General features: G+C 46.8%; 8 protein-coding genes and 1 pseudogene across 8 annotated transcripts, besides 52 other annotated features; all 9 read right to left on the reverse strand.

The window, feature by feature from the left end:
* Window positions 1-4035: a sequence feature (heterozygous, Esmeraldo-like haplotype).
* Window positions 76-157: a sequence feature (A-rich).
* Window positions 257-288: a microsatellite.
* Window positions 621-784: a sequence feature (A-rich).
* Window positions 831-866: a microsatellite.
* Window positions 1004-1032: a microsatellite.
* Window positions 1310-1338: a microsatellite.
* Window positions 1364-1383: a microsatellite.
* Window positions 1507-1529: a microsatellite.
* Window positions 1611-1665: a sequence feature (A-rich).
* Window positions 1753-1812: a sequence feature (A-rich).
* Window positions 1846-1894: a sequence feature (A-rich).
* Window positions 2068-2093: a microsatellite.
* Tc00.1047053510407.9 (protein kinase, putative) lies at window positions 2148-3938 on the reverse strand (the record flags this gene model as incomplete). Its single annotated transcript, XM_805204.1, has 1 exon — window positions 2148-3938. One exon carries the CDS (start codon window positions 3936-3938, stop codon window positions 2148-2150), a length of 1791 nt encoding a protein of 596 aa, XP_810297.1.
* Window positions 2815-2859: a microsatellite.
* Window positions 4036-4175: a sequence feature (areas merged during assembly that could not be assigned to a particular haplotype. This can correspond to areas where the two haplotypes were merged or to regions with more than two copies in the genome that were merged during assembly.).
* Window positions 4102-4144: a sequence feature (T-rich).
* Window positions 4145-4175: a microsatellite.
* Window positions 4176-4203: a sequence feature (T-rich).
* Window positions 4176-10972: a sequence feature (heterozygous, Esmeraldo-like haplotype).
* Window positions 4389-4415: a microsatellite.
* Window positions 4476-4514: a sequence feature (A-rich).
* Window positions 5124-5579, reverse strand: Tc00.1047053510407.20 (hypothetical protein, conserved; the record flags this gene model as incomplete). Its single annotated transcript, XM_805197.1, has 1 exon — window positions 5124-5579. The coding sequence occupies one exon, from the start codon at window positions 5577-5579 to the stop codon at window positions 5124-5126; it is 456 nt and encodes a 151-aa protein (XP_810290.1).
* Window positions 5836-5888: a sequence feature (GA-rich).
* Window positions 6036-6075: a sequence feature (AT_rich).
* Window positions 6093-6113: a microsatellite.
* Window positions 6229-6909, reverse strand: Tc00.1047053510407.30 (hypothetical protein, conserved; the record flags this gene model as incomplete). Its single annotated transcript, XM_805198.1, has 1 exon — window positions 6229-6909. One exon carries the CDS (start codon window positions 6907-6909, stop codon window positions 6229-6231), a length of 681 nt encoding a protein of 226 aa, XP_810291.1.
* Window positions 7144-7171: a microsatellite.
* On the reverse strand, window positions 7283-8536 carry Tc00.1047053510407.40 (hypothetical protein, conserved; the record flags this gene model as incomplete). The annotated part of the gene is made up of 1 exon (XM_805199.1): window positions 7283-8536. The coding sequence occupies one exon, from the start codon at window positions 8534-8536 to the stop codon at window positions 7283-7285; it is 1254 nt and encodes a 417-aa protein (XP_810292.1).
* Window positions 8776-8795: a microsatellite.
* Window positions 9527-11599, reverse strand: Tc00.1047053510407.60 (annotated as a pseudogene).
* Window positions 10973-11906: a sequence feature (areas merged during assembly that could not be assigned to a particular haplotype. This can correspond to areas where the two haplotypes were merged or to regions with more than two copies in the genome that were merged during assembly.).
* Window positions 11736-11761: a sequence feature (AT_rich).
* Window positions 11807-11831: a sequence feature (AT_rich).
* Window positions 11858-11881: a microsatellite.
* Window positions 11907-21302: a sequence feature (heterozygous, Esmeraldo-like haplotype).
* Tc00.1047053510407.70 (uncharacterized protein) lies at window positions 12144-13244 on the reverse strand (the record flags this gene model as incomplete). Its single annotated transcript, XM_805200.1, has 1 exon — window positions 12144-13244. The coding sequence occupies one exon, from the start codon at window positions 13242-13244 to the stop codon at window positions 12144-12146; it is 1101 nt and encodes a 366-aa protein (XP_810293.1).
* Window positions 13354-13373: a microsatellite.
* Window positions 13466-13487: a sequence feature (AT_rich).
* Window positions 13621-13672: a sequence feature (A-rich).
* Window positions 13760-13799: a sequence feature (AT_rich).
* Window positions 13861-13975: a sequence feature (T-rich).
* Window positions 13976-13998: a microsatellite.
* Window positions 14035-14073: a microsatellite.
* On the reverse strand, window positions 14157-15734 carry Tc00.1047053510407.80 (hypothetical protein, conserved; the record flags this gene model as incomplete). The annotated part of the gene is made up of 1 exon (XM_805201.1): window positions 14157-15734. The coding sequence occupies one exon, from the start codon at window positions 15732-15734 to the stop codon at window positions 14157-14159; it is 1578 nt and encodes a 525-aa protein (XP_810294.1).
* Window positions 15810-15845: a microsatellite.
* Window positions 15881-15920: a microsatellite.
* Window positions 15992-16867: a mobile genetic element.
* Window positions 16680-16707: a sequence feature (AT_rich).
* Window positions 16870-16893: a microsatellite.
* Window positions 16893-18278, reverse strand: Tc00.1047053510407.90 (serine hydroxymethyltransferase, putative; the record flags this gene model as incomplete). Its single annotated transcript, XM_805202.1, has 1 exon — window positions 16893-18278. One exon carries the CDS (start codon window positions 18276-18278, stop codon window positions 16893-16895), a length of 1386 nt encoding a protein of 461 aa, XP_810295.1.
* Window positions 18383-18410: a microsatellite.
* Window positions 18634-18665: a microsatellite.
* Window positions 18800-19879, reverse strand: Tc00.1047053510407.100 (hypothetical protein, conserved; the record flags this gene model as incomplete). The annotated part of the gene is made up of 1 exon (XM_805203.1): window positions 18800-19879. The coding sequence occupies one exon, from the start codon at window positions 19877-19879 to the stop codon at window positions 18800-18802; it is 1080 nt and encodes a 359-aa protein (XP_810296.1).
* Window positions 19941-19972: a microsatellite.
* Window positions 20047-20069: a sequence feature (AT_rich).
* Window positions 20553-20592: a sequence feature (AT_rich).
* Window positions 20714-20773: a sequence feature (A-rich).
* Window positions 21004-21024: a sequence feature (AT_rich).
* Window positions 21025-21051: a microsatellite.
* Window positions 21242-21267: a sequence feature (AT_rich).

A 21302-nucleotide genomic window follows, 5' to 3' on the forward strand; every position in this document is an offset into this window, starting at 1 on the left:
TCTGTCTTCTACCTCTTTCTTAACGCACCGTGGGGACCACTTCGTGTGCATTGCGTCAGACAGACAGGGGGATTGAAGAAAAAAAAAAGGGGGAAAAAAAAAAGAACAAAAAAGGAGGACACAAACACACAAACAAACACAAGAAAAAAAAAAGAAAGCACATATTCAGCTTAATCGCACAGAAAGGGTGGCACAAACAAAAAATGAAAAAAAAAGGAACCCCAATATAAAAGGGACAAAGGGAAAAGGCAGGGAAAATAATAATAATAATAATAATAATAATAATAAAGAGGCAAGGGTACTGTCAGCATCTCAACACATTCAATAATACTACAAACAGGTACATCAGGAGGGAAAGTCGACGACGGAAATAACCATGGCTTGTGACACGTCAATTTGGAGGGAAATTGCCTGCTTTTGGCTCTGCCAGCATGCAAACAAACAAACCAAAAAAAAAACGAGAGCAATAGGGATGCAGGGAAGTGTCATATGACCACATGGCACAAGTGTAGACGGAGGGGGGTGAAGGGGGGAGAGACTGACACTTCAGTTAGACGAGTCATGCGCCGACACTTGGCAACAGAACGAGATGACACTCACTCCCCCTCTCTACTCCAGCCAAAAAAAAAAAAAAAAAGAAGACACACACACACGCACACTCACAGACAGAAAGACAGACAATAATAATAATAATAACTCAAAAAAAAAAAAAGGGGCAGACAAACAGAGAGAAAAAAAAAAAAGAGAGAGAGACAGAGAGGAGAAGGTAAAAAGAAAAAAGAAAGTGTGGAGGTAACTGAGGGCGGATGAAAAGAAGGACGACTTTTTTTTTGTTGTTGATGTTGTTGTTGTTTTTCTTCTTGTTGCTAAAAGACACAAATACTCACATATATGTATATATTTATTTACAAAGACAGAAAAAAAAAAAAACGGTTCCATATTCAGCAATAAAAAGAGTGCAATTACACATAAAAACAATATCATTAAATGTGTAACCCAATAAACGCACGCACGCACGCACGCTCGCACACAACAGGGGTGTACGCGCCACAAGGAATTTATGAGAGAAGAATTATCATGTGCATTTTATTTCAGTGAAGCACCTATTTTTAAAGGCACACGGATGTATTATATATTTTTGCATGCGAGAGGGGTGGCAGAGTGAAGGGGGATCGCTCCTACGCCCTCCCTGCGGTGTGACCGAGAACCGCGGGGAGGTGAAAAGAAAACGAAAAAAAAAAAAAAAAGGGAGTTTTATTCCCCCACCACCTCTCTGCCACCCCCCTTTTCCTACACCTCCACCGCCCTCTTTTCTCTTTTTTTTTTTTCTTTTTTTTTGTTCGAAAGGAAATAAAATGAGAAGAACAACAACAACAACAACAAAAATAGTAAAAAAAAAAGAAAAGAAAATCAATAAGCCCCTTTCTTTCGTTCCCGCTCGTAGCCCTCTTCCCGTCCCAATTCCCCCCTCATTTTCTTCCTTTTTTTTTTTTCTCTAAATGCCCTCTCCCTCCCTCCCTCCCTCCCTCTCGCACACTCGCCGTGTATCCCAGCATCGCAAACACAAACAGAAGCGCCAAATTTAAAAAAAAAAACTGAATATGCGGTCGAAGAAAAAGACAAAAAAAAAAAAAAAAACAGTGGAAGAGGGGAAAAAAAAGAAAAGTGATGGGCGTCCCTTCGTCCCCTCCATCCCAAAGACACGTCACTCAGCACTACAAATCTTCTTCCCAGTCGCTTTCAGTTGCATATAAACAACAAAGAAAAGAAAAAAGAGAGAGAAAAAAGAGGGAGAAAAAGAGAGGAAAAAAATGTAATTTTTCTCATTTTATTTATTTTTATCTGAAGAAGAGAAATATAAACAAACAAACAAACAGAAAAAAAAAAAAAAAGACGCTTTGCCACAGTTACGTGAGAGAAAAAAAAAAAAAGAAGGGTGGGAAAGGGATAAAGAGTGTGCTTATTGACACCCCTGCTCGGCCCCAACCCCTTGTGTTTTTCTCTCCCTTTCCGTTTTTTGCTCGCCTCGTTCCTTCACTCCCAATTGAAAGATTTCTCCTTTTCTCATTCTTTTTTTTTTCTTTTTTTTTTTTGGGGGGGGGGGGGAGGGGGCGGAAAGAGTATTCGGATTTCCCTCTTTCCAAAACTCATGAAAAAGCGCGTCGTTGAGCCCGTTCTAGCGCAGCACGCTGGAGCATCGCCTTGATGTCCATGTTAGGCGCCCCCGGAACACAAGAAAGCGGGGAAGATCCAATTGACGGCTGCCTAAAGAAGGGGTTGAGGCACGATGCCACAGCACTCGAACCCTGTTGGTTACGTTTGCGAGCACGTTGTTCCACAAACTGCTGGCCCCCTCCCTCCTTGGCATCGGTATCTGTTTGGTTCTTGTACGACGGACCTCCTACGGCATTTGCGTTGGAAGAGGTTCGGTTACTAAATGGATTGCTGGCAGGGATGTAAGCCGCACCGCCGGCATCTACGTGACCGTGAGGCGGCTCCGGCGACAGTGAAGGGTGCTTTGCACCGTCTACACCTAACTGTGGAGCCTGAGTGGGCTCACTCCGGTTAATCGCATTGTTGGAAGTGATCTGCCGTGGTACAAAAAGAGAGACGCGCGAGCCGTGCCGTCCAGCGCCGGGAATAGCAGCGGAGTTATAACTACCATTGATGTTCTTGTACATTAGATAGACAGGTTGCGTTCGTTTCGGCATCCGCACAGCTCCAAGATAACTGGGATCTGGTGGAGGCTTTTGCATGGGGCCCGAATATGGCTGCAGTTGCTGCTGCTGCGATGGTGGTGGAAGTGGTCTCCGCTGTTGTTGTTGTTGTTGTTGTTGTTGTTGTTGTTGTTGTTGTTGTGGATTTTGTTGCTCAACTGGCTGGAATTTGCGGTGCACCACCGGAAATGAGATCCTCTCAGAACGTCCCGGTAACAACGGTGCTTCCACCGCAGAAATGGGTGGAGCCAAAGGTGCACCTTGAGACACATCCCCTGTAGAGACCAAGGCAGAGACTTCCGCCGTTGCGACATCTGCGCCCTTGGCATTAAACTTTCGTAACGCGGCAATAGCAGGAGGCAGTAAATTTTGCTGCAAAAGAGTTTCAATGTAACTCTTAGGCATCACATCAGTCAGCATCCATTCTTGCATCCGACGTTGAAGAATTGGAAGCTCAAGCAGCTCCTCTAATTTAATGCGGTGTGCCGGCTCCCTATTCAAGAGACGTGGTACAATATTTCGCAGCTCTGTCGTGTACAACTTCGGAACAGGGTCATATTGTACCTTAAGAATGCGCTGCATCAGCCCCTTCATGCTAGTTGCGTTGAATGGATGTTTCAATGCCAAAAGTTCGTAGATTACCACACCAAGAGCCCATACGTCACTGCGGTGATCATAGGGGCGTTCTAATATAAGTTCGGGAGAAAGATAGTACGGGGTCCCCACAAAGGTCCTAGCTTGATCATACGTACCACTAAGTGTCCGTGCGATGCCAAAGTCTCCTAGCTTCAGAATATTCTGGCTTGTCAAAAAGACATTTTGAGACTTGATGTCGCGGTGAAGGATCCTGCGCTGGTGGACATACGAGAGGCTCAGCACCAGCTGAATAATCCAATCAAGTACCTGAGACTCACGAAAGTTGACACCATACGACTTTTTTATGCGTGCACTCAGGTCTCCGCTATCGGCAAATTCCATGACGATACAAAGATGATCCGACTTCTTCAAAAGAAAACTATCTACATAATTGATGATGTTCGGATGTCGTAGAGAACTCAACAGATGCGCCTCATTGAGACTCTGTTGCCGCTCCTTCTTACTCATCCTTCTGAGATCTATTTGCTTAATCACGTAGCACTTGCCGTCCTCGTTGTTGCGAGCAAGGGCACAGGCACCCATGTTACCCTTGCCAATTTGCCGCACCTTGGTGAACTTCTCCATTTCTCTTGACTACACGTCCTTCCAAGCCACACACACACACGCACACACGCCGTGCAGGGAAGAAAGAACGACTCGACTAAAAAAAATAGGGTTTTAACGCAACAACAACAAAAAAAAAAAAAAAAAAACTGAGGTGGTCACACCTCGAGTGTACTACAAATGATGCTTTTGTTGTTGTTGTTTTCTTCTCTCTTGTTCTTGTTTTTTGTTTGTGTGTGTGTGTGTGTGTGTATGCGTTGTAGTTTGTTTTTTTGCCTTTTGTTCTGCACGTTGGCGTGAGAAGAGAGAAGAAGCGGGGGCGGGGGGAAGGGTGAGGCACAAGACACGCGGCACCCACACACCTCCTCCTCCTCTTCCTCCTCGTTGACTCGGCCCTATCCCTTTTGCACCCAACGCGAGCACGCGTACACTCCGGGACCCACAGAAAAGTGAGCCACGGGAGCGGGGGCGAAAAAAGAAAAAGAAAAAAAAAAAAAAGGAGAACACACACGCACAAGTATGACGGGTGCACTCCTACCTAAATGCATGAAGAACAACAAGAAGAAAAAAAGAAAAAAAAAAAAAACAGGAAAAAAAGAGACAAATACTTCAAAAAATAAATAATAAGGAACCAAATGAAAACAGTCCACACAAAAGATATACACGCATGCATGTATGTATATGTTGTATACGTCATGGATACGCGTAAATCACTTGTGGCAGGGGTATTACGTCCTCTCACATCCGTTCATACATTTCCTAAGAGAGAAGGAGAGCGGCCAAATCCAATGCATGCATACTTGTGAGAAATGCATACACGCCGGCACGTTCAACAACAACAAAAAAAAAAAAAAAAAGAAGGAACGACGCAGAATGTCCCGCCACCAACGCAAGATACATGACAATAATGATGATAATGATAAATAAGGACAATAAGAAAGTGCACCTCCTTGTTTTTGTTGTTGTTGTTTTGCCTCAAACGCACAACACGACAGCCCACACACACAAACACACACAGAAAGAGACACAAACAAACAACAACAACAAAAAGAAGGAAAAACTTCTCCCAAGATGTTGTTACCCCCTTTTTTTTCTGTTTCGTTTTGTCGTTCAGGCCCTTTAAAGCCCAGACGGAAAAAAAAAAAAAAAAAACTTCCCGTCCAATTGGGAATTTTTTCATCCTCCTTTCTCACCCCGCAAAAACATTTAGTTCAGCACCAACTGCATCAGGGCAAGGAGCGAAAAGAGGGGAATCATCGCCATGCAGTGGGTGTGGAGAACCAACCAGAACGCAATGAAAGTCCAGCCCGCAACATGAGCACAGTTGTGGCCGTTGTAGCCCAGCGTCGCGTAGCCGCAGCTCCAAAGCATCAGGCACAAAGAGATGATACCAGACATGACACGGTTCACTACCGATACGGTCGACTGCTCGGCGGCTATCCAATGCCGCATAAATAACTTGCCTGGCACCACAGCAGAGACGGGACGATTATCTTGCAGGATTCTCAGCGACTCCTCCTCCTCTCTTGTCAATTTTCTCAAAAAACACCCTGAAAAGTCATGCTGCGTCTGCGCGTGATGGCCGTGACGCAGCGCGGCAGTCAGCGCCAGCGTTGGGCCTCGCACGGCAGCACGACTCACAGGGAAAACTCGACGAAGCATGTTGAATCTACCTTTCTGCTTGTTTGTTGTTGTTCTTGCGCTCTCCTCTACTTCAGTAAGGGGCGGCTCCTTCTGCCCTTTGGTATTCGTTTCCACCTGTCGGAGCGGGAAGAGACAAAAAAGGGAGTAGAAAAAACAAGCAACCGAGTTGAGCCCTCCCAAAAGTCATAACGCGGGCCTTCACTTCGCCACGCTTCTCGCGGAAATGCCCCGCGCCAAATAAACACAAGAGAAGAGGCCCCCAATCGATGCCATCGGGAAGGAGGGAAATGTAAGAGGAGGAGGGGGAAGGGAAGGGAAGGGAAGGGACTCAACCAAAGGGGAGGGCAGCGAGCACACGTCTCCACGAATTCGTTGAATCCCAAAACCCTCCAGCCCGTATCGGCGTTTCTGCCGTGGCCCGCGACAGTACTCACATCGACTGATGATCAAATTTATAGAGGCATTATGGCACACAAAAAAATAGTAATAATATAAAATATATATAATAAATAAAGACAAGACACACCAAAAAATAATAATAATAATAATAATTTAGATAAATAAATAGGGTGACCGTCCATGCGGCTTTTCATTCTTCACTTTCTTTTCTTTTACACCTATCCCTTCTCTGCTCCCCTTCCATTCCCTCCGCTCTGTCGCTGCATCGTCACGCTACGGCCCTCATGCCCTTTCTGGCAAACAGGTGTTTGATGAGGAGAACGTGCAGGAAGGAGAGGAGCAAAATAAACAACGTCTCAGCAGCACCTTGCAAGAGTAGGAGTGTTTTGCTCTCCTCAATAGTCTCGTGCAAATTTCGCTGGCGCAGTCGGAATATGATCTGATCTTGATGAAGGCCCAACATGAAACTGTCTGTCCGCAGCATCATCCTTGTAAGAGGATCAATGCGGTCCTTCCATCGCTTCAGGGAAGTCACACCGATGCTCATCGTTACAGATTTCCTGCTGCCAGAGTACGGGCGGTTGTCAATGCAGTAGGAGTACTCGCCATGCAAGTGCTTCGTGAAGTACACGCGGTCCTCCAACTCATGTTCCCCCGCATACGACACGTAAATCGTCTTGTTCTTCGGGTCTCGGATGCTCACATCAAAATCATCGCCCCCATGCAGCACGTGGTAGTGCAGCATCGCACCTTCATTCGTGTCGATGCCCACGGAGTACATGCACAGCTCCTCCTGATTCACCTCAAGCGTAAGGTCTTGGGTATTCGAGCGCACACGAACAGCCTGCGTCGTATCGAGCACAGTCAACACTATGGCCACAGCCACCAACTGCAAAAACATACAAGACGATCGTGGGAAGCACGACATTGCCCCCTGGATGGGAATCATTCGCAAGAAGATATAATAAAACCCTCTCTGCCTGTAAAGATTAAAATAAACTGAAAGGACTACACAACGACATGGAAAAGAAAAAAAAAAATAAAAAATACATTTACATGTGAACGTTCATGTTACGTACAAAATGCCGCGGTGAGAAATTTATCCAATTTCAGTTCCCATGGATGGGCAAGGAAGAGAACTCCCTGGGATGACCACTCTCTAAATGCAGACCCCCGTGGATTGCACACACGCACACACACACACACACACAGAGAGAGAGAGAGAGACAAAAATACGCCCATTTTTTAATCCATATACAAATCAAAATAAAAGCAAATAAAAGCAAAGAATGAGTACATCTTTTTTCAGTTACATCTACGCATCACTTGTAACGAATGAGATATTTATCAGCAACAAAGCGTGGGTGGGAAACATCCATAAGGTATTCATCGCTCTGCACACTGACCGAAGACAAGGACGCCTCTCGCCCCTCCGCAATGGCCATGCTCACCAACTTCATCTGACGCTCCAAATGTGTGCCGCCACAGTCACTTTCTGGTGGTGTAGGTAACACTTCTGACCACTTAATAGAACCATTCCACTCAACCGCCGAGACACAACGCTTCAGGGTGGAAATGCGATTTATCTCATTGCGGAAAGCCGCCACAGGCACTGTGTGCGTCGGCATGACATTCCCCACCGTCAGTCGCACCTCATCACAGAGCGCAGAGACCTCTGGAAGAACCAATGCAAAAATATCTGTCAGCGACGCAAGCATCAAATCAATGTCTGTAACTGAAATAACACTGTCATCGAGCACACGCTCATTCAATACCCTCCTGCACTGCACAGCTATCTGCACCTCTGCAGGCACAAAAAGAAGACTTGCACTGGCGAGAAATTCCTTAAACTCCATCGAGCCCTTTCCACCCCAATCAAAAAAGCGAAACAGATAATCAACATCACCTTTCCAGAGCGTCTTTTCATCAAAAATGCAACTTAGCAAAAAGAAGAGCTCCTGTGATGTCACCGTTCGCATTCCAACCCGACGTCCTGTCTCTTCCATAAGTTGCAGCACCCTCTCTTGACCTATCTCTAGCAGCCGTGACACAATCGAATTATTTCGCAGAAGAAGCTCAGAAAGTATGCGGGGGGAAAGACTCAGCAACGCCCGCGGAGATCGCTGGGCCAGAGATGGCGTCGCGTCCATTGATTTTGGGGTAAAGCTTCTCTGCGGTAAGCCACCCGTGTCGGCATCTAAAATGGGGCTCTCCTGCCGCCCTTCGTTCGGAAAGACGGGGGTGGTACGAAGCTGGTACCGCAGAGAACTTTCAAAATTATTCAATTCTTTCGCAGTCTCCGCCGCCTCCATGAGAATTCGCGTGGAATTCGCCATGAAGGTTGGCACAATGTCTTTTTTTGGGCCCCGTGAAGCCTTTTTTGCCAATGCGCCGTCACAAGAAGAGGTACCGAAGTCCGCCGTATTTAATTGGCGCAAATTGCAAGAGTGTTGCTGCTGTTGATCCTGTGGCTCGAGACGTCGGTACGGTGGTGGCGGTGGCTCGTGCATCACTGACCACACAGTGCGTTGAGAGCTCACAGAGTTCACGGGGAACATAGTTGGCGTTGTTTGCATTCGCGGACCAGCGCCCCCCTAAAACCCGACGCACTCTGCGCACTCCTCAAAGAAGGTCGCCTTGGAAATCGCCACACACGCAACCACAGGGAGAATATGCGAGTTGGATGAAGTCCTGTCTCCTATTCCTGCAGAGAATAAAAAAACAAAAGAAGATGGTGACAAGTTGGTTCAGTGTGCACGGCATCCCGCATGCAGAAAAAAAAAAAAAAAAAGAATCTCACACTCAAACTCACATGAATAATAATAATAATAATAAATTCAACACCCACCATCTACGATAACGCGGTGCGTCGTAAACTCATGGATTGGCAGCCTTTTGTTTCCCGCAACCACCGGCTTCCCTCCCTCCGCGTGGAGGGCAATAGCGGGTGGGATGGCAGAAGGAACAAAAGGAACTGCACTCGCGCTACCCTCCCACGCAACATCGTTGGAAACAAAAATGGATCCAAGTCACAAGCGGCAAAAAAAAAAAAAGCGAGGCAGGGATGAGTAAAACCCTCATCATCATCTACTGAGCCGCGTCTGGTCGCACATGCCTTCTAATATCAGTTGGGGAGAGAGAGAGAGAGAGAATGGGGAACACTTTAATCGCTGCACGCAGGAATAAGAAAAGAAAAAAGAAAAGAGAAGGCAACCGCATAAAAGGTGCGGGGTGAGTTGCAGCAAAAAAAAAAAAAAAAAAACCACCAGAAAAAGGAAAACGTACGCAGCCGTCTGCTGTCTGAGCCAAAAACGCATGGAATGTATCGTGGTCATCCTAACATCCCTATTCCTCTGAACAAAGCAAATTATTTTTAATTCGTTAAGTTCAAATGTTGATCACTGAAATATCATTTATTCATTCTTGTTTTTATTTCCTTTTTTCTCCCCCTCTATCTCTCTCCCTTCGCATTCCTCCCAAATACACAAAAACACACACAGACACACATGCACACTTTTTATCCTCCGAAAACCCAACGAAAAGAGAAATGTCTCAAACACGTACCTCTCACTTTGATCTTCTCGACAGTGTCTTCTCGGCCTGACGCAACGTCTGTGAAAGTTTTTTGCCCTCAGCACTAGAGAGCACCGTCTTCGACACCGCGCACACCTCCAGCAATGGCTTCGTGACGGCCGCCTTGAGGTCTGCGGGGTGCAACGCGCCTGACTGCGCATCGTCACGAAGCTGTGCTTCGCTCGTGTACGCCACGTTACCTCCATTCTCCACCGCCCTCTCTACTGTCAGCGTGCCACGCTCACGCAGGAGCCACGCGGCAATGGAAAGAACCGGGTTCGCTGCCTCGTTGGGTGCACAATAGGCTTTTTTAATCTTGCGTCGCGTATCCATGTCCGTGTCGTCAAGAAACAGGACGTCGTCAGCACCAGCAACGGGTGCCTCCGGGCGGTGGAGAGGCGGAACTGTCCCTTCCCTCGTGGGGATGGCCGTGACACGACCATCAAAGAACTCCTTCACAACCTCGTGGTAGCCACGCTCATGAGACGCGGAGATAATGTGGGTTGCCTTCAACATGGCCACATCTGCCACGTACATGAGAGCCGCAACCAAATCACCGGCAGTTTTAAATTCCCCGCAGACGTCCCCCAAGTACTGCAACATGTTGCGCCGACCCGCGTTAATAGCTGCCACCCAGTAATCATTGGGATTGTCCAGAATAAGTTGGCTCTGGCGCACGACACGCACACCTTCCTTCCTCAAGTAAGTCGCCTGCAGGAGCGCAAGATTCAACTCGAGTGCAGCGTTGATATTCTTCTCTTCGCCCGTCACCTCGCCACACGAAAAGGCCGTCCACTCAGGAAGAAGAAGAACGACTTCTCCATCGGAGTGCTGCTCCAGAAATGCCTTGACCGCATCAGAAATGGCGACAGCAATATTTACAGACAATTTTATCACCGCTGGCAGCCAAACAACAGCCAGTGGCGTTTCCGACTGCTCAAACGGACCTATATCTGTCAACGGCGGTGCTGACCACCTTTCCGAAAGGACTTTACTTTTTCCAAAAGTTCGGCCGCGTGAGGATCACATGCAAAGTGATGACGCACCGGTTCCAGCAAGGCATTCAGTTCTAAAGCAAGCGCGTCCTTCAGTAGCTCCTCAGTAATCGTGCCATCGACAAAAGCCTCTTCAAGTTCCTCGTACGTCTTGTACAATGTGCCGTTAATTGTGGTGCTTGCAGCTGGACGAGAGTAGATGACATGTTGGAAGTAATCCAATACCGGATTTTTTTCCTCGCTGGACACCGGAGCCCCATCCTCGGGAACCTCCGCCTTCTTTTGCCTTAACCGTGGGCAGTATGCATGACGAATCTTCCGCTCAACGTCCTCCCTCGTGTCTTCCATAAAAATAGCACTATCCGGATCACTCTTGCTCATCTTCGGCTGACCTTCCTTAAGACCGGAGAGCATGTGATGCGAAAGAATCACGGGCTTCAGTTTGCGTCCAATGAGGTCACAGTACTCTCGAGCCAACATATTCACCTTGCGCTGGTCCAGACCGAGTTGGCAAATATCTGCCTTGAGGAAAAAGATGTCTGCACACTGCATCAGTGGGTAAAGAATCTGTGCTGCGGTTAACGTGCCTTCTTGCTTGCCCATTATCGTACAGCACTTTTTGATGCGTGCAATGGTGTTTCGGCGGCCAATGTCAAGTACGGTTTTCCAGTACGAGTTTGCGTTTCGTGTGATCTCGTCGCTACTCCATAAAAAAATCACCTTCTCCATATTCATACCGGCGGCCTTCCATACCTCGATAAGGTACTGGCCAACTATGCGGATCTTTTCCAGTTCACCACACATTTTGTCATTCATCAAAGCAAACCAGTCGGCTACCCAAAAGACGAATTCACATCCACTTTGTGTGCATTTGTTGACATTGACGGCCTTGAAGACACCTTGTGCAATGTGCATGCGTCCGGAAGGCTCAAATCCATCATAGCAGCGGATGTTTGGCTTCTTTGTGATGAGGTTTAACAGTTCTTCTTCTTGTATGCACTCTTCACCGACAGAGCGTACCAGCGCGTATCGCTCCTCTGTCGTCATCTCAGTTGGTTTCTGCGCTGTCATGCTTAATGGCGTCAAAGAACGGTACCTCAAATTAAATGTCAAGGGGGAGAAAAACAAGGGATGTGGAAATCTGCAGTGGTGCCGCCAAAGTGGCTGGCAGAATATTGTCGACCGCCGCGTTTGTCCTCAAGACGGCTAAAATAAATAAATAATTAAATAATTGTTACTTTCCTTCCGTGCTGCTACAAAGAGGGAGAGGTTCCGTCCATATATATATAAAAAAAAAAAAAAAGAAAGGCCATGTCAAAAACCCACGCCCACACACGCACACACACACACACAGAGAGAGAGAGAGAGTAGAGCCACAAGTAACGCCGTTTTCGTATAGAAAAAAAAAAAAAAGCAGTAGAATGCTGACACAAGATATAAAAAATTCCACACACACACACACAAAAAAAAAAAAAAGAAAACATACATACATAGCGGGGAGGGAATAATTCAAAATACACAGAAATAAAAGGCAATTCACCTCAACGCCGCTCGAACCTTGAAAAGACGCACAGACATGCACCCAATGAGACCCCCATATTTCTGGCCTTATCCATCATGTGTTCTTCGTCGGGTTGGAAACATTGAAAGCGTCGCTTCGCCAGGTAAGAAATAAAACACCCCCCGCATACTGACTTTCCCACTCGCGAACAGCAAAAGGCGGTGGAACCTCAAATTCCATCTGGAAATCACCCACTGGAAACGTGTCAACCAACACTTTGGTGGTGTCAGCCATCGCACAGAGGTCTGTGGAAAGAACCGTCTCCGCCAAACCACCGCTCGACGTAACAGAAAGGTTTCGCAAAGTGTCGATTTTTCCGCTAAGAACAGAATCGGGACCATTGATGTGGTTATTCCATGCGCCCTTAACGACAATCTCTCGCGAGTCCTCCGAGCATTCCACAAATACTGCTGATATGCTAACACCCGGAAGCTGTAACATTATCGTAAAGCGTTGCTTCGGCAAATGTATAATTTTGGCCGGCGGCACATGAGTCCGCTCGTCCATCATGAGGCAATCAGTGGTCGCCCCACTTGTCATATGCGCCGTAGAATCCCGTCCCGCTAACGCGCTCACTAGCAAGGCATTGTATGACGTTGTCGTCAAAAAACGAATAAAAATTGAAAAGGCGGAGCCTGTCACCAGCGATGCTGTCTGTCGTGAGAAGTCCCCCACCACTTCCGTTTCCGGGCTGCCGCTGCAAAGAAGAGAGACTAAGAGATCCTTCATTGTCTGCAGGAGTGATTGAACAAATTCCTCCAGTCGCTGCTGACGCCGTTGGGATGGAAAAAATCGAGACGGTGGAGCTGCAAGGGCCCTCTCCAACTGCTGTCTCGCCAGTTGCAAAAGGTTGGCCTTCTCCATCGCCTTGTAAAGCTCTACAAACTCTGAAAAGCGCTTCAAGACACTCCATTGGTGGGTGGCGGAACGGACAAGTACTTCGTACCATGTCACCATCTTTTGCGTAACGTCTGGCGCGAGCCTAACGTGCGGGAGTGTAATGGAGACAATATCGATGGCGTTCGCAGGGAGGCTCGGCCCCGACACGGGAGGCGGAATGTGAACGACATAACTGCAGGAGAATAGTGTGCCGCTCCCCTCATTGCGCTCACCAAATTCGTCGTTCTCCCCTGGTACGGAGGCCCACTTCGACATGCGTGGGGGAAAAAAGTCACCCCACCAAACTGCCCAGTTGTTATTTTCCCCCCTTCCCCCCTTCTTCCCCAGTGCACCCCTCCACTCACCCTTTTAAATAACAAAATACAAAAAAAAAAAAAAAAAAAAGGAGGATGTTTCGGTATCGACAAAACAATGGGAGAACCCCCTCCTCCTCCACCTCCTCCCCCCTGAGCCTAATAAATGTACAAATCGGTGTGTATTTAAATATATATATATATACGAATACCTACATATGCATGTCAACAGAAACAAACAAACGAAAAAAAAAAAAAAAAACGCGGAAAAACAGGTACACGCATACAGCGACAACAACAGCCGTGACGGCCCAATGGCCAACAACACACATACATATAAAAAAAAAAAAAAGAGGAAAAAAAGGGGAAAGCCAAAAAAAAAAAAAAAAAGTAAAGAGCAAAATTGAGTGGCTGGAAAAATATTTAAAAAAAGCACATGTACACAAACTGCGGGCAGGCCACATTACGCACAATTACAAATATATATATATATATATCAAAGAAAAAAAAAAAAAATGAACGAGTAAAACTCTTGCAAAGTCTCAGACAAAATAAATTCGCACACTCTATGCCCCCCACTTTTTTTTTTTCCTCTTTTTTTTTTGTTGTTGTTGTTGTTCCATTTCCTTCCTTTCTCTTCACCGCATCCACTTACTCCTTAACGTTTATTTCCTTTTGTTCTGCTTTTCTTTTTTGTTGTTGTTGTTGTTGCTGTTTTTTTGATGCAGCGGTTTGGCATAATGACTACAAGCAAAAAAAAAAAAAAAAAAAAAGAGAAAGAAAAAAAAGAAGGAGATGAAAACAAGGGTACATCCAAGGGGCCAGAGGCAAAACCCCAAGAAGTCCCATCCTCCCCCTACATCCCCGCAACAGCTCAGCCAAAGCGAAAGAAAAATTGATGACCGCCACCGTGACCAAACGGATTGCCATGAAATGTGAATGGATGGCCGTAGAACGGTTGCCCCCCGCCTTGTCCAGATGGCTTCGTTGGGTCTTCGCCACTGTCGTAAATCTCCCGCTTCTTTTCATCAAGCAGAATCTCCTTCGCCTCGTTGATGTCACGGAAACGTTCATCCGCCTTCTGTCGTTCCTTTGCAGAAAGTTCCTGCGAACGTAATTTGTCGGGATGTAATGTCTTTGCGAGATGACGGTAGGCCCGTCGGATCTCAGCATCGTTTGCTGTCTTTTTAACGCCTAGAATTTTGTAGTAGTCCTTCCTCCCCGCAACGCGCTTAAGATTTTCTATTCTCTGCCTGTATTCATTCACACGCTCGTGATTCGGCTGGAGCCGACGGGCATTTTGCAGCTGCTCCTCGGCACTTTTTAGATCGTCCTGCATAAGATAAATATCCACCTTCTGCAGGTGCACATCAAAGGAGGCCGGGTTCTCCGCGCCTAGAAACTCAATGGCTTCCTCGCATACGGAAAGACCCTTCTCCGTGTCTCGCAATCCAACGGCCACCGTGCAGCGCCAAAGCAGAAGCTGATCCTTGTACGGCGGGTTTTCCTCCAGCTCTTCGGCCTCGTCAATCTGCTGCAAGGCGCGTTGGTAATCCTTCGCATCGAGCGCCTCCGTGATCGCCTTTGTGATCCGCATCTGCCCCCGCACAAGTTTGTGCAGCTGTGCACACGCCGCGTACTCCGGATCCAAAGAAAGACACATCCGCAACTCAGCCCGCGCTTGTTCTATTGCCCCCAATGCGCGGTACGCACGTGCAGCTAACGCCACCGCCTCCAAGTTTTGAGGTTCCTTCTGCACAACGTACTTCAGCTCCTCTGAGGCTGCCTGGTTATCACCACATGCTAGTGCACACTCAGCCCGTTGCAATCGCATTCCTACATTGTCCTTTGCAAACTTACGAATCATATCATGCAGCAGTGCGACGCATGTCTTGTATTCGCTTTCAGTGATATCGCCTGCTGAATGTTTGGGCGCCTCAAGTTTTTTCCGAAGTGGCAGCCACGCGGATGTGTAATGCTGCAGGTCTCGCAATTTCTCCTCATAATCCGCCACTTTGGAAGGTTTCTTCATTTCCTTGTAGAGAGGGAGAAGAACTTCAACATCTCGAATCGCCTCCTGCAGATGGCCTGCCTGGGCGTTGAGTGAGGAACGAAGAGCCAAACCGCGGTGGTGTTTTGTATCCAGTTGGAGCAGGCGGTCCAAATCTTGCATGCACTCCTCCCGTTGTCGCATCATAGACAATAACTCCGCGCGACTGTATAACCCACGAACACTACTGGGGTTATGGGCGAGGGCCTCCGTGTACTTTGCCAATGCCTCCTGGTACTGGCTGCGGCCCTGTCGTAGCGCCGCATCACCAGCAAGCAGCAGCTGCTTTGTCACCTCGTCATCGTGTACACCTGCGCAGAGGGCGTTACCAACGGCAAGAAGAGCTACCAGGAGTGCCGTAACGACAAGACTCCCTTTAAAATTCTTTATAAAAACAAACATGCCAACCAAAAACCAAATCGCTAGCAAAAAAAAAAAAAAAAAAGTATATACCTAACTTTTCAGTAGAGAAGTATTAAAAAAAAAAAAAAAAAGAAGAAAAGAAAAAAAGAATATTTGCTGTTTTTTCTCCGTCTTGTCACCACGGCCACACACACAAATATATACACAAACACACATGCACACACAGATGAAAAGAAAACTGAAAATACCTCGGAATATTCATCCCAATCTGCTAGCCGGATCCCTAACTTATCCCGAATAATCTTCCGGGCAGCCGGCCGGATCCTGAAAACCTATGGAAACCAAACAAGTTAGGGAAAAAAGGTTCGTTAGTTAATTGCTTCAATGTTTTTCTTTTCATTCAACATATATAGAATTCTGTGGACCACTAGCATGGTCCCTTGTCCTCAGTTATGATTTGAAGTATTTATTACTTACGAAGTGGCAGACTTTGGGGTCCTCCAACCACATGACCCCGCCGCGTGGTGGGGATCAAAAGGGGGTGGGTGGGGTGGCAAAATAAAATCAAATATTATCTGGCCTCTATCGGCTCCCTGCCCCTACAAAGTCGCGTTCTTCCCAAAAGATTCATACGGTAGAAAGCATCATAAAGAATGCCTTCATTTATCAGGATATATACATACATTAATTAAGTTAGCCAGCTCTACCGCGATCATTCTTTTCACAAGCTCCTAATAAAAATAAATAAATTAGAACGGAGAAGGGAAAAAAAAAAGAGGGATAAGTGGAGAAGACAGTGGGTTCGCCACATCCTCAGTGTCTTGCTCCAATCGTATATATTTTGGTAGCCACTCACGTGGCACGTCGCAGAGTCTATTCAAGTTAGAGATATTTATCCCTTACAAAGTGGTAGAATTTGAGGTCCTTCCAAAGCCACAAGACCCCACCGCAGGGTCCGAATCAAAGAGGGTGCGTGAGATGTCCAATAATAAAAAAATATATAAATATATTTGTCTTGCCGTTATTGGCTCATTGATTCCTTTCCATCGCAGTCAACCAAAAAAAAACCATAAGATGGGAAAGCATCGTGTAGGAGAACATGTATATTCAAATCCGGATACATTTTCATTTGAATAGCCCGCATTCTCGCAAACGTTCCTTTCACAAGTCCCCAAATAATAATAATAATAATAATAATTAGGCAGCAGGTGGAATGCCGTCCTTGTACTTCATCGTCTCAAGGTCTAGCCCTGGGATGTAGAGCGAGGATGCAATTTGTTCCACCTCCAGCCGCATTTGGCACGCCAATTCACTCGCCCTCATGGCATCTACAAAGTCCTTAATCTTTGGTCCCACCTGCTGTTGCAGCGCCACACACAATTTTGCTGCACGGTCAAGTAAATCCGCAACACGCTCCATGTCACTCTCGACCATCCCCCGTGTTGTCAGTGTACATGTGCCCAAACGCACACCTCCTGGCGCCAACGCACTCTTGTCCCCCGGAATGGAATTTTTGTTCACGCTGATGGATACAAAATCAAGCAGCTTCTCCACCTTGTTTCCAGTCAGACCAAGTTCACGCACGTTCCAAAGTACAACATGATTGTCGATTTCTTCCGACACAAGGCGGTGACCACGTGCGATGAGCGCGGCTGCAAGCTTCTTTGCATTCTTCACAACCTGTTGCGCATATGTCGCCCACGCGGGATCGCAAACCTCCTTCATTTGTGTGGCAATGGCTGCGATCTGGTGCATGTGTGGTCCCCCCTGAAGACCTGGAAAAACGGCCTCATTTATGCGGCTCTCAAAGTTGGTCGCCTCACCGTTGCGACCCTTCTTGCGATAAAATATCATTCCTGCACGGGGGCCACGCAGTGATTTGTGCGTCGTGGTCGAAACAACGTCGGCGTAAGGAAACGGGGACTTCAACACGCCCCCTGCAATCAGACCGGCTGTGTGTGCCATGTCCATAAAGAGGAGGCAGCCAAGGCTATCACAAAGAGCCCGCAGGCGCACGTAGTCAAAGTCACGACAGTACGCAGAGGCACCCATGATAATCATCGCTGGTCGAAACACTTCACTAATTTTTTCCAGACTTTCGTAGTCAATCACACCATTGGCATCCACCTTGTACGGGAACGACTCAAAATACAACGAGGTGGCGCTAATTTTCTTCTTGGCGGTATAAAAGCCGTGAGTCAGGTGGCCACCGGAGGGGAGGTCGAGACCCATAATGCGGCTGTGTGGCTGTAAAAGTCCTGTGTAGACGGCAAAGTTGGCAGAAGATCCGCTATACGGCTGCACGTTGATGCCCCACTCCGTTTCATCCAATTTAAAGGCCTGAAGGGCACGTTTCTTGGCCAAGCTCTCAATGACGTCACAATACTCCGTGCCGCCGTAGTAGCGATTGCCGCACTCTCCCTCCGCGTACTTGTTTGTTAGACAAGACCCAAGACACTCCAACACAGCACGCGATGTAAGATTCTCAGACGCGATAAGCTCCAGGCTGCGGTATTGACGTGCCTTCTCCTTCTCAATCACATCCGCAAGATGCGGATCGTGTTCAACGAGAGACTTTGACATTTCCCCAGTTCCCTGACGTTGATGTACGTACGCTTGAACTGCTGGCGTTTCCTCTTTTCTGCCCAACACACACACACACGTCCTCCTTCTTCCCTTCCCACCCTTTTTTAGTTTTGTTTTTGTTTTTGTTTTCCCTGCTTTCCTGCCTTCCTACTTTATCAAAGCCCCAATATATAAATGTATGACAATTATCTGAAGATAACTTTTCCGCGGATAAACACGCGCTCTCTATGACTGTGCAATAAAACAAAAGACTTCTGCAATGAACAAATGGATATAAATATATAAAAGGAAATGTGGCAATATCATCGAATGCTTGAAACAACAGGGACTCAAAAACCCATACAACAACAACAAAAAAAGAAAGAAAGAAAGAAAGAAAGAAAGCAGAGGCAGAAATAATGGGCACGTGCATCAAACGACATTCAAAACTCTCCTCGCGCACACGCACACAGACACGCCTCTACATTACCAAAGGACTTACGACTATTGCAACGGTTTTCTCAGGGGCAAATGTCATATCAAGCGCAGCAGAGTGATTCACCCTCCGCCGGCCCAAGTGCCCCCGCGTCAAACAACTGCGTGGAGAAAAAGCAGACGTCCCAGTTCGAGCCATGCCGCTGCTGCAGCATCTCCAAAGCTTTAAAGGCATTCGCGACGGTGTCAAAACGAACCAAAACACGGATCATCTCACGTGACAAACGTGTCTCCACATCGGCGGAAGCAGCGGAAACTTCTTCCCTCTCATTTTCCAAACGAGCTCGCAGTGCCGCCCTCTTCTCATCGTCCAAGACCACGTAACGCAGCGAACGTACAACGCCACACTGCCCGCACAAATCCTGGATGTTCTCCAAAAATGCATTGCGCAGCATCCCACTGCTAACGTTTTTATTGCTGGTGTCATCAAACACTTCTACTGGCGGTCCGTCGCGGACGAAGCGGATGAGAATGGTCGAGCTTGGCTTCCCGTAGTGTGTCTTTCGCTTCTCAAGGGCGCCAACGTCCTCACGCACAACATACCCACCAGCGGCCAACTCCGACCTCTGAAAAACAAGAGGTGCAGTGATACCTGGAAGAGAAGTTGTTGTTGAAGTTGTCGTCGTTGTTGCTGGTGTCATCTCCCCTCCCGAAGTGTTTATTCCATCCCCGACGTGGTCACTAGTTGTGTTCGTTTTGGTCGCGTTTTCTCTTGTAGCAGCCACACTCATTAATTTTCCAAGCTTCTGCCCAATGCGTCCTCTGCGGTCCATACCAGCAGCGACTCGTGCCTTATGGGCCGCCTCCAGTTCTTCACGCTCCAAATTCATCGCTGTGGTGATGCCCAACGCGGCGCTCTGTCGAACGCGTCTTTGGTGAAGCTCCTCCGCGCTGAGATGCAGCGACATCGTGTCCCCGCTCCCGCCAAGGATATCGTACGCCAATTCATCCCTTGGCGCCATGCGCATCATGTCCGGCATATCAAACGGCGATGATCCCGCCTCCGCTGCTGCCGCCAACGAACGTGAAATGTCGTTCTTCCGCTCATCCTCCCGGGCGCGCTTCCACCACATTACTTTGACGTCGCGGTAGTTGTTCGGTGCGGCGGGGTCGTACATGACCATTTCTCCAGAATGTGTGCAAGCCGCTGAATGTTCCTATTGAATTGTGTTCCTGTTGTATCCTTCTCTCTCTCTCTCTCTCTCCCTCCCTCCCTCCTCTTCTTGCTGGGGCCGTTTGCTTACGAATGAAAAGAGGACACTCACGCACCAACCAACAAAATAAAGAAAACAAATAAAAAATATTTTAAAAAAAGTAAAGGGCAATCACAATGAGAGAAAACTAAAGACGCGCCTCCATAGCGATGTCGGCCACCCTATAGCTGGTGCGTGTTTGTTTGTTTGTCTTCATTTGATAGCCTTCGTTGCACTCTCCAAGCACACACCACCCACGACTCATCGCCTCCCGCATTCTCTTTGTTTCGACCTCATATTCAAGCAAAACTTCCATTCCTTTTTTCTTCCCACATTTATTTGAATGTCGGCATAGTCCAATGGCCTCCACAGTTTGATATTTGAGTCGCACACATTATTTTACTTTCGTTGTTTTGTTGCTGCCGCAGTGGTGTGGGTTCTATCCTCCATCCCCCCACCCCACCCCACCCACTCCATGTGTTCATATGACATGCACGCATGCACACAGCCAGTGGAAGGAACGGGTGCCGCGCGCAGACTGCAGACGCATCTACATTTGCCGATAGGTAGACAGAGGCACCCGTTTGCACGGCAGCAGCAAAAGATAATAATTAATTAATTAATTAAAAATAAATATAAAAAAACAGTGAAAACAGCTGATAATCAACTAAAAAAGTAAAGAAAATGAAAACAGATAGAAGGCATATGTGTGCGTGTGCGTATATAAATATATAGGGGAGATGGAACAAGAGACAAAAAAGTCTAAAATGATATGAACAGGAAAAAAAAAAAAAAAAAAAGAGAGAGAGAAAGGGAAAGGGGAAGGGGGGTAAAAGACTGTAAAAGCCCAAGCAAAGGAATTATGATAATAATAATAATAATATGAATTACTCCAATTGGAGTGTATGGGGGCCAAACATGATGCATGCATGTAAACCGCTGTGTGCCTGTATATACACACAAGCGAAATAGAAGGAAGCAACTGTGTGTGTGTTTATAGATAGATAGATACGTATAGATGTACGTTTGTTTCGATCTTTCTTTCTTTGGTTCACTTTATTATTATTAAATATTAATTTTTTTTTTTTTTTTTTTTTTTTTTTGGGTTCTCAAAGACGCTTATAAATAAATACACCCATGAAGGAAAAGCAACAAATATAAAACCCATGTTTTCCCCCCCCCCCCCCCTCAAAAAAAAAAGAGAGATTTAGGGGGGAAAGGAATTAATGGACACAAATACACACGCACACATACGAAAAAAAAAAAAAAGTACCAGACAAAAAGACAAAAAGGTTTTAATTTTTTATTTTTTATTTTTTGGGTTGGTTTGGTTTCTCATACACACTCACAGTCC

The sequence above is a fragment of the Trypanosoma cruzi genome, genomic scaffold (genome assembly GCF_000209065.1).
Source record: "Trypanosoma cruzi strain CL Brener 1047053516739 genomic scaffold, whole genome shotgun sequence".
Taxonomy (NCBI): domain Eukaryota; phylum Euglenozoa; class Kinetoplastea; order Trypanosomatida; family Trypanosomatidae; genus Trypanosoma; species Trypanosoma cruzi.